Genomic DNA, 17,804 nt, shown 5'->3' with positions numbered 1-17,804 from the left:
TTACAACTTGGGTTGTAAATTAAAGAATCTGAGTTGCTTTGAAGTGTTTTCATGTGAAACTGCATGGTAAATACGTCATGTAGAGTCTTGTACTCTCAATACAAGATTGCACAGGACTGAGGAGTACTATTATTCCCTTACTTTGTCTCACCATTACAGTTTTTCTCGATTGCTTTTACCTGCTTAAGTAAACTAGAACCCACTTGGTCTTCATGACTACTTTCTTTGCACTGCAGAAGTCATCTCTTGCTAATGTGTTCACACATTTTCATTGGGTTCACACATTTCTCACACCCTTTTGCAAAACAGTTAACACAGGTGTCATTCAAAAGCCCCAAACTCTATTGGTTTTCCCATGCTAAACAAAAGGAAAACATCTTTTCACAGGTGGTATAGATTCCTTGCATAAGTCTGAATCTCTGATACACCTGTGTGAAACTCCTTTGCACAATTCTTCAATCAGCAATCATTCATTATACATAAGAGATGTCTGTTCTGTGTTGCTATTTGCAAGTATGGATCTAATGCACATTTAGACAAAGTACTGTATTGCCTATTTGGTGGAGAAAACAGTACAAAAGGTGTTTACTGTAGGTCTATTTCGATGAAAAATGACAAGTTGTAGTTCAATGAAATTTACTGTATCTTGCTAGGTATTTACTGTATGTCTTACATGTCAATGGCAGTTACATCTTGGGAGGAATGAATAAATTATTTTTTTATTCAGTACATTTTGTCTTTTCACAGTTTTTTTCTGATACCAGAAACATGAGAAAGTAATGCAACAGACATAGCTAAAATGCTCATTTTGAGAACTAGATTTTGCATTTTGTTGTCCAGTGTGTAATGATTGATTAAAGAGTGTTTTTTAATTGGCAACAAGTTGTAGTGTTTGAAGGCAAGATTTGCTTTTGCTGCATATTTTAAGTGTTTTGAGAGAGTAACAGCCTTTTGCAAGCAAAATGTGTCATTTTGTCCAGAGTGCTTTTGTTCAGACACGGGTGTTAACTGTTTTGAGAGTGTGATTTCAGAGTTGACACAGGTATCAAAACGATCAAGAAAAACTGTAAATACATGTTTTGAATAGCTCATTTATTCAAGTGATGCATGAACACAGAAAATTGCTTACATAAATCATATCATGAAGCATCCACCAGAAGGTAACCGATACAGATCAAGACAACATACAGCTGAAAGCTTTGCAGTTGCTTGCAGTGATGTGACAGCATGGAAAAGAACTCCACTTTAATGCTTTGGTACCATAAATGGCAGCTCAGCTCAGAGATATAGCAGCAGTTCAATCTTCCACTCAGATCAACTCCCCACAGTTTTTGTATTACTTCCTCAGTATCTCTCCTCTCCTGGGCCTTGGTCATATTGGCAACACGGTAGTAGCGACTGGGCCTGCACAAATGTGTGTGTGTGTGTGTGTGTGTGTGTGTGTGTGTGTGTGTGTGTGTGTGTGTGTGTGTGCGTGTGTGTATGTGTGTGTGTGCGTGTGTGTGTGTGTTATGGGTGGGGTGGGGTGGTTTGCATTCATTTTACAGAACCTGTCCTGTGACAAGGCTGCACAGTGAATAGTATACAACTTTAGATTTGTATTAGATTCTGTGTACCAGATTTGTATTCAGGCAAGACCCTTAACTTGTGCCAATACTGTAACAACTGAACCTTCTTTCAGTTAAATGTTTTGCAGTCACTTTTGACAGAAGTATCTACTAAATACTTGAACTATAGAAAGATCTGTTTCTCTGTGAATATGTAATTAATCTGATATCAGACGAGTACCATCTTTGATAAACCAATCTGTATGAATTATTCAGTACAGATATTGTGCTGGAAAAATCTGATCGTTCCACTCAGACACAACACACAATGGCACATAATTCAGACACCATAATGAGACCTGGGACCTAAGAGACCTCCAGTTTCCCCAAGCAATCCAGTTCAACGAACAAAGAAAGCTAGAGGCCATATCTTCAAAATAACAAGATCAAAATAACAAGTTATATCTTATCCACATGCATTAGAAATCGGGTAAGAAGTTCCTCTGGTGTTTGGTTCAGATTCCTTCCAGTGTAACCAACCAATTTATGAAGACTGGCTTACACTTTTACACAATCCAGTGCTTGGCTGGAAACGTATGCTGAAATGTCTTTTACAAAAACTATAGGCTTATTTACTGTCTTACTGGGAGTTACTGTTTTGTTTTGAGACGTGGCAACTTGCAACAACACTGTTACAAAACTATAATTTAGTGGGAGTGGCATTTACTGTAATGTTAGTCAACTTACGTCTCTGAATCTGCTCAGACGGCATATTTCTTCCAGGTATTAAGGTACGTGCCTTTACAGACTGCTCATAAATGGTTGATGTAAATTTCAAATAATATAGGCTACATTAAGAAACAATGCGTATCGTCTGAAGTAGCGTGGATCGGGTTTGACCAGGGAAGCGAAGATACGGTTCACAACATGGCATGGCGTTGCACAAAAGTAATTTGCTTTCGAACATGTCCTAGCCTACTCTGCATGCCTTTTTATCACGATTAAAACGGGACGACATGTATGCACTTCCTGTCTTGTCTAGCCTTGTGTCCGCACACCAAAACTTGTTTTTTTATTTCGTGCGATAATGTACAGTAGCAGCATTAGTGAGTAGTCAAATTGAAAAGCAACCTGCATCTTATTCTTCATTTTAGGTTACCGAAGCTGAAAAGTATATGATTCAGGAGGCAGTGAAAACATAATAGCCTAGCCCTATATGCCAACTAATATGGCTGTCCTCTGTAGCCTACTGTAGGTCTGGTCAGAATGGTGAATCTTCTTCAATATCTCCTGCTCCTCTGTGGTTGTCATATATGCCTCAGTGTCAATGACGATTCAGTCCCTAATGAGGTGGGTCCTCCTGAGCTCAACGAGAACAGTGGGACTCTCTACGCTACCTGCAGAATGCGGCCGAATTACAAACTTGCCACTGGCATGCCAAAAATTTATGGGCATGTGATGTTCAAGCAGGAACACGCTGACGATAAGATTAAAGTGGCGATCAATCTACATGGTTTTCCAACCTCTGACGGACAGTTCAGAGCCATCCATATTCATCAGTATGGTGACCTGACTGAGGGATGCTATTCTACTGCAGGCCACTACGACCCCGTATCAGTTGACCATCCACGCCATCCAGGAGACTTTGGCAATTTCCCGCCCTCCAACGGGAAGATTGTGCAGACACTGGATTCTGATGCCACACTTTTTGGTGGCCTGTCAGTTCTCGGCAGGTCAGTGGTGGTCCATGCAAAGGAAGATGACCTGGGTCGTGGTGGAGATGCAGGAAGCCTCCTTCATGGAAATGCTGGAGAGAGGCTGGCGTGCTGTGTTATTGGGATGGCCAGGCCTAAGGTGTGGGACCGCTTTCAGCAAAAGCGCAGACGAGTGTGATATAGAAACTGACTGTACGTTCACACGTAACACTATGGACCACACTAAATACACCAACGTGCTGTATACAATACCTGTCCATACTAAGTGCAATACAATGAAGTTCATGTAATGAGAATATTTCACTGTTTTCTGCCTCTGGGTTCTTTTAACAGTTTTTCATGCATTTAGTTAATTTTGCCTGGGCCAGACAATTTTGCCTGCTATCATTTGTAATAAAGGCCCTGATACATTATCTGAATGCATAGGGATGCTTTAAAGTCTTTTAGCTCTTTTCTTTATATCTACATATTTCATCTTTACTACAACAAGTTTGAACAAAGGTATCCCATATACCGTTGCTTACGTTGAATTGCACAACACAAAAGAAAACTGAATTTGGGATTTTATCAGTGCATGAGCCTTCAATCCTTGAAATAAGACTCCTTCAACCATCACTGTGGTGCACTACATCGCTATGATGGCCTCTGAGAAATCCTTTGTACAAGATCAAAAACAATCCAACCTCATTTGAAAGAATTCAGACCGTATATTTTTTGGCACTTATTTCAGAACCTGTTCGCTATCTCTCCATGGTTTCCTCTAATAAGCTCTTGATTTTGTATCATGAACCCTTCAATAAATTTGATGAGATCCATATGTGTATGAGACACTGTTCTGGGAGAGGAGGACTGTGGGCATGACTGGAGTGAAGCAGGCTGAGGCAGAAAAAGCACAGAAAGTCAGAATGGGCTTAACTGTGCCTCCCACTGTCCACGCAAGGCCAGATAAAGCCCAAAGAAGATCAAATCTCATCCAGCCCAGTTGGTTTGTTAACCTTTTATTGTTTGTCAGGTGTTCTCGTGTGCCCACTGGCCAGCATAGCTGATGTTGATTTAATGGGCCATATAAAGCAATAATAATTCAGGCAACAACTGAAAAACAACATGCCCTCGCCCTCGTGGTGGTTACTGATGAGACCAGACGATAACTGACAATACAACACACATGAACCTTCCAATTAAGTCTGTAATATATTTGTGAATTTCATCATTAAAAAGACTATATAGCTATCTTGTGCAATATTAACCCTCTTCTGCCCCTTCCCGGCCACCTGCACTAAAGATTTGATGAATTAACATGAAGATTACTGGGATATTGACACTTGAAAGGTGTAACTTATTCATATGAAATGAATGTGTATAAGTTGTGATAAAAGTATTTTTGTCTGTAGCCAGGATTTGTACATTTATCCCACTGATCTGAGTTCAGTGGGAGTATAAATAAAGATAGTATGGATTGTGGGAAAAAGGAGCATGTCAGATATTCAAAATTCCAGAGGTTAAACATGCTTCCTGCATCCAATTTTGGGCATGATTTTTGGAAGGCTGTTTCTGTACTGGATTCATAGCCATTAGCAATTGTGATGTAAGTAACAGTGGGTGCTTGAGATCATATCTACATTCATCCAGTTTACTGTCTGCTGTTCTTACAATAGATTTTCAATGATTAATGTGTTTCATGCTAGCAAACTATCAACCATATACTGTAAATCCACTATTAATACCACAAACTTCAAACTCAAGCTTCATGTGCACATATGGTCATTCCTGTTGTATTGTACTTATATGTGAATAAAGGTCCTCTACAAAAGGCTGTTCCAAAAGGACCCTGTTCTTCTCAGGTTATGGTTATGGTATTTGGTTATGGTTATGGTGTTTGGTTATGGTTATTGTTATGGTTATGGTTATTGTTATGGTTATGGTATTTGGTTATGGTATATGGTTATGGTTAGTATTTGGCAGACATTTTGTCCAAAGTGACATACAGTATTCTAGTAGAGTTCAAATAGAGTTGAAAAAGTAGTAGTAATAGTAATAATAGCAAAAATATCAATAACAATATGGAATATGAATCATTAAAGTAATGAGTTCATATAATGAGCTGTTCTGATAATGCTTACTGCTGCACTTTCAGTCCCTATGACATCCATCAGGCAGCACTCACATGCTGTGTCGTCTGCCAAGAGGACACAGATTAAATGAACTTTTATGGAAGTTTATAAACATCCCAAAATAAAGGTTTTGGAGATAGCTCTCTTGACATCTGATGATGCCAAGCTCCATTATTACAGGGGCGGGGATATTTTCATCCTGAGAAATTTTGAATGTCCTGAGACAGAGACCAGGAAAAAAACCTATGGGCAAATACAGACACTTGGCTGTGATTTCCCAAGGTTAAAGGAATCATAATATAATGTAATGATTGCAAACTATCTCAACTCTTTCAAATCCTGTCAATCATCTCGAAAGTCAGAAATGCAGAGGGGGAAGACCAGCCAAAGCTTATCTTTAAAGAATCTCAGTTTCACATAACTATTACTGTAAGTTGCACACAACTCAAAATTGTCAGCAAAAACAACTGTAAACTGTATAGTATTGTATAATATAATAATATCACAAAGCACTAGGCCTATTTGGCAAACAGACATGCCCTCTTCTTCCTACTCTCTGATTGGCTATCCCAGCTTCCCACAATTCTCATGGGCACAGTGATAGGCTGGTGCGTCAGGAAAGGGGCAGAAACTCCATCTATTGATCAGATTTGGCAAGACCAGAGTGCGCATGGACTCTTGTTTATACACAAAACTCCAAGTCCCTAATGGGGAACTGAGAATAAGTACTAACTTCCTGTCAGCCACCAAAGCTATTTTGAGCAGTTGCATCAAGTGATGTGATCTATAGGACTCAATATAGGGCACATTTGATTATGTATACAATCTGATACAGTCCATAAAAAGCAAAAACAATACATTTAGGTTGACACAAATGAACATTGTCTATGAATCCATAGACATGTGATTCAGTTAAAGAATGTTTGCTGGTTGAAATGATGTTCCAATGTGAAATGGAATAATAAAATCTTAATCTTAATAATAATAAAATCCCTTCCCAAGCCTCCAATCTGTGATTGATCTAAATTCCTTAGTAATTTCTAATTTGGCTCTGGATTCAGCCCACAAAATAAAATTAAATAAAATACACAGGAGAATCTAAGAGCCTCTTCAGCTTATTTGCCATGAGAAACAGGCCTGGCTCTGCCAAGAAGGCAGTTAATCACAGCAGACACTCTCCAAAGTCCCTTTCACCTCTCCTCTTGTGTGGTACACTGGAAAACAAGAGACGGTCTCTGTCCATCATCCTGGGACAGACTAATTGCTAGGTAGGTACATCCCTAGTAGCAACACCAGAGTTCTACCCAACATGTCCAAGCAGATCATGGTGCCACTCATGGGCATGTTTTCTGTGATGCGTTGCTTTATTCCACCTTCTCCTTTGTAGTTTCTGAGATGATCTTTGGCCTGATTTAGAAATAAAGGATAATATTTAATTTTTTGATAATAGGTTATGCATGCCTACACATGAGTACATCTGGGAAAAGTTGTGTATTTCCTTGCTATACAAACACTCTTGTTGACTTACAGCCCACTGTTGAAAACAGCTGTGTTATCTACAAACATTTTTGAAGGTCTTGTTCAGGTTTGAAGGTAATTTCAGTCTTGAAAGCTTTAGCAAAACCTGAAACAATGATTTGTCCTAAAGTGAAAATATAAACAAATGGGTGGTGAAGCTGTGGCGCATGGACTGTGTCTAGCATGAACCTCTGACATCTACTTGCCGACAATTCATGTTATATGTGAGTATTTTAGTATGGAGCGCATACTTTGTGAGCAACACATCCCTGAAAAAGACAAGTTTGTCTGTGATACTGATTGCCAAAGCTATGGGAACACTGACTGGTTGAACATAATATCTGTAGGATTCATACTATACAAACCTTCCAGATTTGTTCCAAATGTGACTGGCTTGAAATATACTGCAAAATTAACTCTAAATATTTGGGATAAACAAAACATATAGAGTATATAATACTGACTTTCTCACAATAAGGAAAATCAGTCTATAGTTTCTGACATATATCAAAAATATTCATACACTGCAAAAGGGCCTATTTCAATACTTTTAGCATGTCACATATTAGCACCATTGAGACCCATGCTCTCTGGGAAGGTTCAAAAGCATTGAATTAAATAACAACAGAAAAGTTACAAATGATAGTATTAAAAGGATTTGACTGTGTGTTCTCCAGAGTGTTTTATGTTTTGCTCAGTGGAAAAATATTATTACACTACCACTGTTTCTTGGTATTCAAAGCAGACCTCCAACCTAATGGACTGCACGTCTCCATGGTGTTTCCAAGGAGTTTCAACAAGACGTCCAGAGGGCGTTTTTTTCTCTTAACAAAGCAGAGGATTGTGCAAGCGAGAAGGAATCACATCCCTTGATGTGGGAAGCTTTTTTCTCTTGAGTAGTATTTGGGGCATGAGGCACAGGAAATTGAATGTGAACACAGACGGTTGTACAGAAGTTCACACATAAAAAGAACAAATAAACTTACGGCTATGTAAATGAAACCGACACATTATAAATTAAAATGGACTAATTTCAATGTAATTGATATTTGAGTTTAAATAATTTTACTCCCCCAAAGGAATTCTTATTATAATAAGGAGTATAAATATAGGAATATAAGGAATTCTTCTTCTTCTTCTCTAATTGCTAAACTCTTTACATTTGTATGTGTGTGTGGAGGGGGTAGGTGTGTACGTGTGTGTGTGTGTGCGTGTGCATGTGTGTGTGTGTGTGTGTGTAAGTGTGCACTTATCTGTGTGAAAGAGAACAGTGCATCAGACTTAATTCCATCAGAATTCATGCAACACTACCTGGCTTGATCTTGCAGTAAAGTATTGAAAATAAGAGAATGTTAAGCCTTGATTAACATGTTGGCTTTTCAATCGATGTAGCCATTATAATAAAGGCTTTTTCCAAGTTCCTTCCTCATTTTTCACCCTCCTTGGAATGCCTGGATTGCTCTCTTTTTCTTGGAAGGATTGAAAATATGTTGGCAATAGTCTCCTATTTATAGACATAACATTTACATATCAACTCACTAAAAATAGAATTTTTAAATCTTTTCAAATTAAAATAATAGGAATGAATAAGTAAAGACATTATTAAACCTTCCATTACAAGATGCCAAAGCTAGACTCTGATGATGTATAATGGGTTATCATAAAAACAGAAAGCTGTTTCTGAGACTCTCTTAAGGTCTGTAATATGACCAGTTTTAGCAACATTTGGCTATTAATGCACCAGAGGGGAAAGATGGGTGGATGTTCCTTTTTTGGATATTTGGAGGTTTGCAAGTAATGATAAACTTAAGAGGCTGGGCAAATTTGGGGTATTAAAAAGGCAGCAGGAACACCACTGAATGATATCTATGGAAAATATAATCTCTCACAACTTGAGAGGAGACAAGTTTTAAATAGGAAAATTACCGGAAATCTTAGTCACTTTTAAACGTGATGCTAGCAGGCGAGATGCTAATGGTCTAATCCGATTCAATGATCTATGCTAGGCTGGGGCTAAAAATGGAATAGCCAGACTCAGAGAACAGCTGGATGAACTGGAGAAAGGTAAAAATCAATTGTTTAATTCAAGGGAAGGTGGAAAATTAGCATAATTCCCCAAATGGTGGAATATCCCTTTAACATTAAATGTATCTTCCTCTACTAATAGATTCCCAAGCTATTATCATTTGATGGCCTTGGTGACTCATTGAGTCATCAGTCCACAAAATGGTTATAATCACAAGAGCCAGAGCAGCTGCTAAGAAAAATGAAGAGATGACCCGTTCATGCGTGCCAGGGTTAGCTATAAACACTGTGTATTATTATTATAAATCAGCCATTTGGTTTTGTTGATTGAGAGACAAATTTATAATACGAGTATGATACACCCATGGGTCTGTGTGTATTTGGCTGCCTGTCACCTGAGGTTAGGGCAAATCTCCCAGCAGCTTTCAGCGACTTCCCTGACACACAGGTAATCATAGATTGCACCAAATTTAAATGCCAGACGCCATCCTCACTGCTGTTGCAGAGTGAAGTGAGTGTAATGTTAAGTCACTGCACCATGAAAGGCCTGTTAAGGGCTGGGTTAAAGATAACCCAATGTTGGGTTGGTCCTTATCTGACTCTGCCGCTGGGTTATTTTTGGGTTATTTCTAACCCAGCAGTGTTTAGAGTGCAGTTAAGAGTTCTGAAAAGACGTCTGCAACCCATCAATGCCTTTCTGTTTTGATGAGATAAGATATGGTGAGATGACATGATGTGACACAATAACACGATATGCATTTATTTCCAAACGCTATTGCAAACGGGTGTATTTAGCCTGCTTTAAAAAATATACAAAGTGACTTTAAATACCACATCATCTGTCCTCAGTGCTCGTCAAAGACCTATGTGAGGAATGTGCGTTCCCACTGCATGGTAGACCTAAAGTGTCCTATGTGAGGAATGTGCGTTCCCACTGCATGGTAGCCTTCCTGCTTAGCCCCTGACCTCTGAGGAGATCATTCCTCTTTCCTCCTTTATTTCTCTCAGAGCCTCCACAGCTAAAAGCACCACACCAAAAGCCTAAAAACAGACATCTAGGGACTATGGTCAGATATTTTAATATTAATAGTAAAACATACCTGACTGTGGATAGATAGATTGCCTTCTAATCCAGGATAAGTAAAAAGAAAAAAAAACACCATGCCTGCTTCCCTGTCACCACAGTTTGCCTCTGCGGTCTCCTCTTCCTCCCCCAGCATCCTCTCTCTGTTTGCATTTCTGGACCCCTTGATCTCTGTGGGAACGCACTACAGTGTACATCCAGTTGTGTTCCACATCTATTTCAGGCCTAATTAAAATATCATCAGCATAGGGCTGATGTACATGGTCAGAGGTGGCTCTGCTTTTTTTTTTTTTTAAGTTAATGAAAAATTGAAGGGACCCATGATGGTGATAAGTGATTTCCTCCTTTCTAATCAATTACTCTTGCCCATGCTCTTCTCAGTGTGAACTGAAGACAGACTAAATCTGTTATTAAAGAAGTGAATTTGAAAACATGGAGTAAAACACACCATATGCTCAGGTGGTTGTTATGTATCCAGAACAACAACAACAACAACAACACACTACAACAACACCTTGTTTCCAATGAGGGCTCAGATGTGGTTGTAAAATTATACAACTCTCATTGTATCTCACAATCTGTCTCGTTCTATCCTGAAAAGGATATTAGCAATTAAAAAATAATTTGAAACAGGTGAGCCAGTGTGGTGAGAAGGTGTGATGTTGCCAAAATTATGCAAATGACAACCACAGTACACAAACCAATCCAAATTTTTCAAAGTAAAAATATGTGACATGGAAAAAACATATAGATAGATAGATAGATCGATAGATAGATGGATACTTTATTGATCCCCAGGGGAAATTCAAGGAACATGGACTTCACTGCTCTGTAATTTGCTTTTGATCATTGACAAAAGGTTCCTTATATGTGCTATATGAAGAGCTGTGCCATTCATAAAGTGTTTCCAATCCCAACATGAGACTAGGGAGAAACCCAGTCCAGATGGGAGTTTGGAGTAGTTTGTTTCCATCCCCAAGTATTAATCTTGCTTCTGACTCTGTTTACATTTGGACATTCTTCCCCTGCAGTAGTGCAATAGGAGAGTGACCCCATGGGAACATGTTGTTGAGTCATTTGTCATCAGCTTTCTTTACAAACATATTGGTGCTCTTGATTACATTGGCAGAGTTTTGTTGCATTTTGTTGCCCATCTGTGCCAATATAGAATGCTGTTCTATTTCACTTAACAAGAAATTAGTAGTTTTAGTCTGACACTGACTGGTGTGTTTCTAGTCATCTGGAATTACAGAAAATTGACCCCCTGATATATTTATCTCATTTGGCAGGCCAGAGCCAATTTTCTTTATTGGAATATTTGTAATTGAGACAGCTTCCCCCGGCCCTCCTCTCATATACATTCCTTCTTGGGAGCACGTTTTCCCTTTCTCCTCATTCCTCCTACACTCGCCTTTAACCTTCATGGTCAGCTTCCTTAGCTATTCATAGGGACCTTAAGGTCCCTGCTCTTCAAGGGAGACAGAAAAGTCATTAAAGATAATCTTATAAAAGCACACACTCAAATTTCCACTGATTCTCCACACAAAGTGCTTTCTATGCAGTGTAAATATACTGTCCAACTGAACTGGCTTGATTTTTCATGAGTGCAAAAAGACACTATTAGTAAAAAGAAAGATCTGGAATGACTGTGTGAGAGCATGAGAGCAAGACATGTTCTTGTTGCAGTTAATGTGGTGACCGTACTGTTAAAAGGTCTACTAACGATCGCCTCAAAAGCTTGATTCACTCCGAAATGTTAACATGTCAAGAGTGAAACAGACATAGATTGTAGATGACTAACCCTCTTAAGTAGGCTGAAAATGGCAACCCGGCAAAACATTTACCTTAAAGCTCCCGCTGAAAGACCTCAGGTACATATACTATTTTGCCATCAGTTTGGAATGTAGAGCAGTGGCCTGCAGATTTTAGACAAGCTGATGACTATATTTCTATGTTGGCAGCTGTGTTTCATCTCTGAGCAAAAGCACATGGCAGACCTTGGATAAGGGATGTTCTGGAAGTCAAGGTCAAAAAGGAGCAAAGAGTTGTAGAAGGAATGTTTGTAATGATCTTAGGGTCATTTTCCTTAAAACACTTTTTCTTAGTCTATAAAAGACAGCCAGTTGTCTGATTTTCTTACGTTTTTGCAGGTAATCAGTGGTCACTGTCCTTTGCGTCTTCTTAGCTACAAGGACATGGGTTCAGAGGTCTTACAAAAAAGGTCTGTATCAAATTCAAAAACACATGCTACCACTCAAAAAGGAATAAATTGTGACTCAGCTGCTCTCAAAAGCATATCTGAGTTTGCTTCTTGTTGAAATCAAGATTAAGCCATGTGGTTTGCATGAGTCAAAAACACTGAATAAGGGCCAATCCTGGAAAGTGATTGTATTTTGACATTGTGCCAAACATGCCTGTATCTGGCTACATTTGTCTTTGTTTAGGAAGTTATTTGGTAGTTGGCAGTTCTATTAGACCTTTTGTACTTTGTAACCCTGATGTATTTCACAGCACTTCAAAATGTTTATATTAATACAGCTTAATTTGGGGAGAAAAAAGCTATATTGGTGCTGGAAATGTATAAAATAGATGGTTTTATATCATGAACTATTTGAAATGACTTTATACATTCAGGAAGCTGCTTTAACAAAATTGAAATGGTTTAATTAAAAATACACTGTGGGGTGAAAATAAACAGAAAAATGTATGTGACAGCAAGGAAGATATTATTGGTCAACAGGCTGACTTCATCTATCCCAGTTTAGAGCGGAATAAGGAAGTTGGTAAGAATAACTCCGACACCACAGAGTTTTGCAACAGGGACAATGTCTTGTTTCTTTTTAACATGTTGTATCGTTCTTTTGATGTTTTTTGGAGGTAAGGAACTATCTTATTCATTCAATTCTTTCTGTTGTATGTTAGTTAACTTTTGCACACAATGTTGTATTGATAATGTGTTACACTAGGATCAAATCATTAGGAGGAAAAACATAAAGTATCCTAAGGTACATGTATTGTGTCTATCAATGTTTAACAGTTCACTGCTGGTGGTCCAAATGAAGCCGCTATACAACATATTCCAAGTATGCTCCCCAAAGTGCAATCTACCTCTGAGAAGAAATCTGATGAAAGATCTCTATTTCTTTACACAGTACAGTGCATAACAATAGTTGGACTGGTTGGGGAAACAGTTACACTGTCCTGCAAGTACAAGACCAAGACCCACTACACTACAAGCATATGCTGGGGAAGAGGAAAGGTGCCCTGGACAAAATGCTCGGAGACCCTCCTGTCAACCGATGACGAAGGCAGGGTAACATACAGGGAGTCGGAAAGGTATCAGCTCCAAGGAAGAGTCAGAGAGGGGGATGTCTCCCTCAGTATTCAAAATGTCCAAGAAAATGACAGTGGCATCTATGGATGCCGTGTGGAGTTACCTGGATGGTTCAATGACCTGAAGATCAACATCTATTTGACTGTCCTTAAAGGTAAGACAGATGTGTATGTGTTTGCTTTTGTGATGGGGCACAATTAGTAATATGTTACAATTAACGGTATTTCTCCTCAGCACCTGAACCCCCCACCAGTGTCTTCACCACTGAAGCATTTGGTATGTGCTTCAAAGTAGGACCGCGGCCCATTTGAAGTGGTGGCAAGAATACTGTGTGTTCTGTACTTATGAAATAATGGGCTTGACATCAAACTTTACAGGGTAGTAGATAACTGTTAATGTCTGCCCTCCAGATGGAAATCTGGCCATTACAGAGGATTATGAAGAGCCAGTTGTAAACCACGTCCATTCAAAGGTATGACAATTAAAATGAAAAGGTCAGCAAGGAGTACTTGTATGTGAAGAATTTGAACTAAGCTGTGTTATGCCCTATTCCAGGAAAGCACACTGTTCTGGCCACAGAACATAGTAAGAATGGCAGTTGTAATCATCATGACAGTTGCAACACCAGTCTTTATTTATGGTCTGTATCCTGCATATCATTTACTTACAGCTACGACACGTTGTTTTACAGCAGAACGGCAAGCTGATGATGTGACCCACTTTTTCTTGTAACTTCATTTTGTCCCAGCAGGCCTGACAAGCCTCCTGAAGAAGAAATTCCATGAAGCGACAGCTTAAACCTCACCAAGACATCTCTATAACTTATACTGACATATTGTCAGCTGAAAGTAAAATGCTGCAATTGAAAATGCTGTCCAAATTGTGCCCATTTATGGAAATATCTGTACATATCATGGAGCAGTAGGCCCACAGATTGACAACCAATAGAGTATATGGTGATATAAACAGAAAATAGCACAGTGAAATCCAGTGCTATCCTTCTTGAATCTAATTGTGAACCACTCATATTAACAACTGACCTGCAATGCTACCACCTTGTGGCTGTAGGATGGCAGTGCCTTTTATTATTGTATTTTTGTTCAATGTGTCCAATGTGTACTGTCCAAAAATAAAGTGTTTGAGTATATCCATTCCATTCCAAGTTAATATCAAATTATGGAGAGAGACAGGCTGATGCATAATAGATAGATAGATAGATAGATAGATAGATAGATTACTTTATTCATCCCCAAAGGGAAATTATGGTGTAACAGTAGTAATTAATAATATCATATATCACACACAAACAACCAAGTAAAAAATAAATACATTTAGGATATGAAGTCTCTGTTCAATTGGTTGTAAACTGTAAACTCTGGGTGTTTGTGTCTTTCCAAAAGAAGGAGTCTTTGGTGATAGACCAAATAATAGTGAAGAAGGCGTAAGTGGTTTGTAATATTAAATAGTTAATTTTGCTATGACTTAGGCCTATGCCCTAGGCTAATAGCCTATTGATTATTTTGAAAATGCTCTTGGCATTAGACATTTAGGGCCTACTGTATATAAATAGGTAAATTAGGTTTGGGCCAAAACATTTTTAAAGCCTACTCTTACACAAAAGAAAGCAGCATTGTAGGGGTTTTTTTATGTTCTGAACGATAAGGTTGCGTGGATACTGTACAGAAAAGGGTTTATTCCTTACCAAACTAACAAAAGGACTGGAGGAAGCTGGAAGCTGTAGGAAATTGGCAGGGCAGAAGGAGAACTGACGTCACGTCTGGTCCAGCGATACAACGTCCACAGTGAGTGACGCCGTCTCCATGGTATTTCAACATGGCGGGCAGTGGTAAGTCGTATTCACTGTATGTTTAGTAGAAATACGAAGACTTCGTTCAAGCTTTGGATGTAGAAAATGCAGAATAGCTGTACATATAGTTCTTAGATAACTAGTGAATGTGCTGTAGTTGAACCAGTCTCGAATTGAAAACGGTTATGTTTGCTCATCAAGTCACTTCAAAACAGTTTAACTTGACATGTCTACTAGCTTCTAAATCTAAATCTTGGGTAAATTATTATGAGTAACTTTAACGTTAACGTTAACTTTAAATTGTGTAAATTCCAGCTGGTTCGCGTTCCCTGTAAGTTTTTTGAAGCATCATGAATTTTATGTTTGAGAAGTTTGTAACGTTAACGTTACCTCTTTGCAGCACAATATATTGTTGTGCATCGACGTAACTTAGCCAAGCTAGCAAGCAAGCATGTTAACTGTTGTCTTTTGCTAGATTATCGTCTTAGTGATAACAAGTCGTTTGTGTCCAGAACCTCTGCCTGCATTAATTCTTCACATGTTCTCTTTTGCTGAATAACTGTGTATCTCTTTTGCAGGGAAACATCCAATAGTATCCTTTTACTTTGAAAAAAAGAAGGCTTCTGTAATCTGCCACACTGTACTGAATTTTGTTGGGGGGAAATACTCGGTAGACTGTAGACCCACCTTAACAATTCTCCCAGCTTTCCTCCACACCACTGCAGGTTCTCCTTTACCTCAACAGTTGGTATTTTGCTGCCTTCTTTGTCGCAGAGTGTCTTATGTTTGTGTATAAAGGTATGTTATTCTAGGCATTAGGCTATGACGTGTAGCCTATGGAGAAGCAGCTGGAGCAACAACGGTACTTACTGTTATTGGTGGCGCACACCACTCGCCTACTGTCCCGCATCACTCCCCACTGTCCCGTGCCACTTGCCCTGACCCACGCCACTCGCTTACTGTCCCGTGCCACTTGCCCTGACCCACGCCACTCGCTTACTGTCCCGTGCCACTTGCCCACTATAACAACCCTATCTCTAACCCTAACCCATAGAAAGATGGCAAGTGCCATAGGACAGTAGGCGAATGGCACAAGACAGTAGGTGACTGTGGCAGGACAGTAGGCGTGCCACCAACAACAGTACAGTATGCTCCTACTGCTACTGGATAGATGGGCATTAAGACCTCTGGAGTGTTCTAATGTGTCTCCCCTACATACAGGTGTTATGCTTCCATATCCATCGCCAAATCTCATCCTGGACATTGTGTTGCTTCTTCTCTTTCTTGGTGTAGAAATCCTCAGACTCTTTTATGGTGGGTCATTTTTGCCAGAAGTGCACACTTATACGATGACGACGCCACTGTCCACACTGGTTAATGCTTTTGTGGCCTTTCTGTGTTTGTAGGCTGGAAGGGGAACCTTTGTGAGCACAAGCTGGCCATGGCAGTGAGTGTGGCTGTGCTGGTGCCATGCACAGCGCTCTGTGTGTACTATCTGCTGCTGCAGACGTTTGTGCTGAGGCTTGAGTTTATACTCAATGCTATTCTTTTGTGCTTTTATGGCTTTGAACTGATTCTCGGGATAATGTGTATCTCAACTTTCTCTTGGTAAGTTGATAAAGTTGATTGATAAAGTTTATTATAAATAAATGCAATCAATGTGGTACACAGAATAGTACAATTTCTATCCAATAATTTGCCCCATATTAGCTTATGCTAATTGGATTTGTCCTTTTCTTTCTATATTTAAGGTCAAGTGTATACTGATAATGTCCTCTTTGTCTGGAGACAAACAATGTTGAAGAAATCTGCAATGATTGAGATTTGACTGAGCCTTGGATGGCCTAGTCACATGAGAATAAGATGTATGTTGTTTCTATTATGTGTGTTTTTTTGTATAAACTTAAGACAAAGAATGTGTCTATATGGCTGTATAACTACAGATAGGGGTATCATGTGTACTGGTTGTACAAAGCTAGTCATTTTATGTTCTTGGTCCTATCAACTTTTGAAAATTTGTACAATGATATTGTATTTTTGTAATAAATTGTTAAACATTTTCAGATTTGTTGTTTTGTTTGATAACAAGGGTATGGGAAGGGACACACTCATTGCGGGGTAAAGCAATGTCACTTTGAAATAATGATCTGATTTCTCTCTAGGAGTGATACTGTGGGACATTTGTTCCCAATTCCACTTGGACGCTGCATGTGACTCAGGGACAGTTGGGACCAGGGCTCTAATAGTTTGCCATAAGCCTGCTCTGACAATACATTTGAAAGCAGCTGTCTGTTCTATCGGCTTTTTCTCACATCCCACTTAAACCCGGCGTATCACCTGCTACCACCATCCCTTAGCTTGTTTCAGCTTCTCATTGGTAGCACAACTTGCTGAAAAAGTAATATTTCTGAAATGTTGCTCAGTTGTTCAATAGTTCTCTCACATAGGCCTACATGAAACAGCCTATGTCTACTTAAAGCAGGCACATTTAAAATAAACTTGATGTTTTTTTGTATTTAGGTGCAATGTTATTTGGACCTATTTGTATAACTTGAAGTATATTTGTCTACTTACATGCTCTGCAATGGTCCGAAGGGGCAGATGATGGATGACTTAATCCCCCAAATCTGCGAAAATGGGCGGGGTTTGCGCATTCATCAGCG

At 39.1% G+C, this 17,804-nt stretch overlaps 3 protein-coding genes across 6 annotated transcripts; all 3 read left to right on the top strand.

Annotated features, from left to right (window-relative positions):
• The first annotated feature begins 2,144 nt into the window (after nucleotides 1–2,144).
• On the top strand, nucleotides 2,145–4,077 carry sod3b (superoxide dismutase 3, extracellular b). 3 transcript variants are annotated; one of them, XM_076292554.1, is made up of 2 exons: nucleotides 2,145–2,338; nucleotides 2,793–4,077. In XM_076292554.1, exon 2 carries the CDS (start codon nucleotides 2,814–2,816, stop codon nucleotides 3,438–3,440), a length of 627 nt encoding a protein of 208 aa, XP_076148669.1. In that variant the 5' UTR covers nucleotides 2,145–2,338; nucleotides 2,793–2,813; the 3' UTR covers nucleotides 3,441–4,077. The 3 variants fall into 3 exon arrangements, with proteins under 3 accessions (XP_076148669.1, XP_076148670.1, XP_076148668.1); XM_076292555.1 differs by having other exon boundaries at nucleotides 2,702–4,077; XM_076292553.1 differs by lacking the exon at nucleotides 2,145–2,338 and adding an exon at nucleotides 2,347–2,495.
• An 8,716-nt stretch (nucleotides 4,078–12,793) lies between these two features.
• LOC143133259 (hepatitis A virus cellular receptor 1 homolog) lies at nucleotides 12,794–14,485 on the top strand. Of its 2 annotated transcripts, XM_076293037.1 has the most exons (5): nucleotides 12,794–12,877; nucleotides 13,153–13,488; nucleotides 13,745–13,806; nucleotides 13,890–13,974; nucleotides 14,086–14,485. In XM_076293037.1, the coding sequence occupies exons 1-5, from the start codon at nucleotides 12,826–12,828 to the stop codon at nucleotides 14,130–14,132; spliced, it is 582 nt and encodes a 193-aa protein (XP_076149152.1). In that variant the 5' UTR covers nucleotides 12,794–12,825; the 3' UTR covers nucleotides 14,133–14,485. The 2 variants fall into 2 exon arrangements, with proteins under 2 accessions (XP_076149152.1, XP_076149151.1); XM_076293036.1 differs by lacking the exon at nucleotides 12,794–12,877 and having other exon boundaries at nucleotides 13,049–13,488.
• A 599-nt stretch (nucleotides 14,486–15,084) lies between these two features.
• Nucleotides 15,085–17,201, top strand: tmem216 (transmembrane protein 216). The gene is made up of 6 exons (XM_076293035.1): nucleotides 15,085–15,180; nucleotides 15,720–15,733; nucleotides 15,846–15,939; nucleotides 16,363–16,455; nucleotides 16,548–16,749; nucleotides 16,893–17,201. The coding sequence occupies exons 1-6, from the start codon at nucleotides 15,168–15,170 to the stop codon at nucleotides 16,906–16,908; spliced, it is 432 nt and encodes a 143-aa protein (XP_076149150.1). The 5' UTR covers nucleotides 15,085–15,167; the 3' UTR covers nucleotides 16,909–17,201.
• The last annotated feature ends 603 nt before the right edge of the window (nucleotides 17,202–17,804 follow it).

This window comes from Alosa pseudoharengus, unplaced genomic scaffold (genome assembly GCF_046254945.1).
Source record: "Alosa pseudoharengus isolate Yale_2024_CS ecotype anadromous, Long Island Sound unplaced genomic scaffold, YU_APseudo_1.1 YU_APseudo_1.1_scf_19, whole genome shotgun sequence".
Lineage (NCBI taxonomy): Eukaryota > Metazoa > Chordata > Actinopteri > Clupeiformes > Clupeidae > Alosa > Alosa pseudoharengus.
Note: the sequence above shows the minus strand (reverse complement) of the source record. Positions and strands in the feature narration are given on the sequence as shown.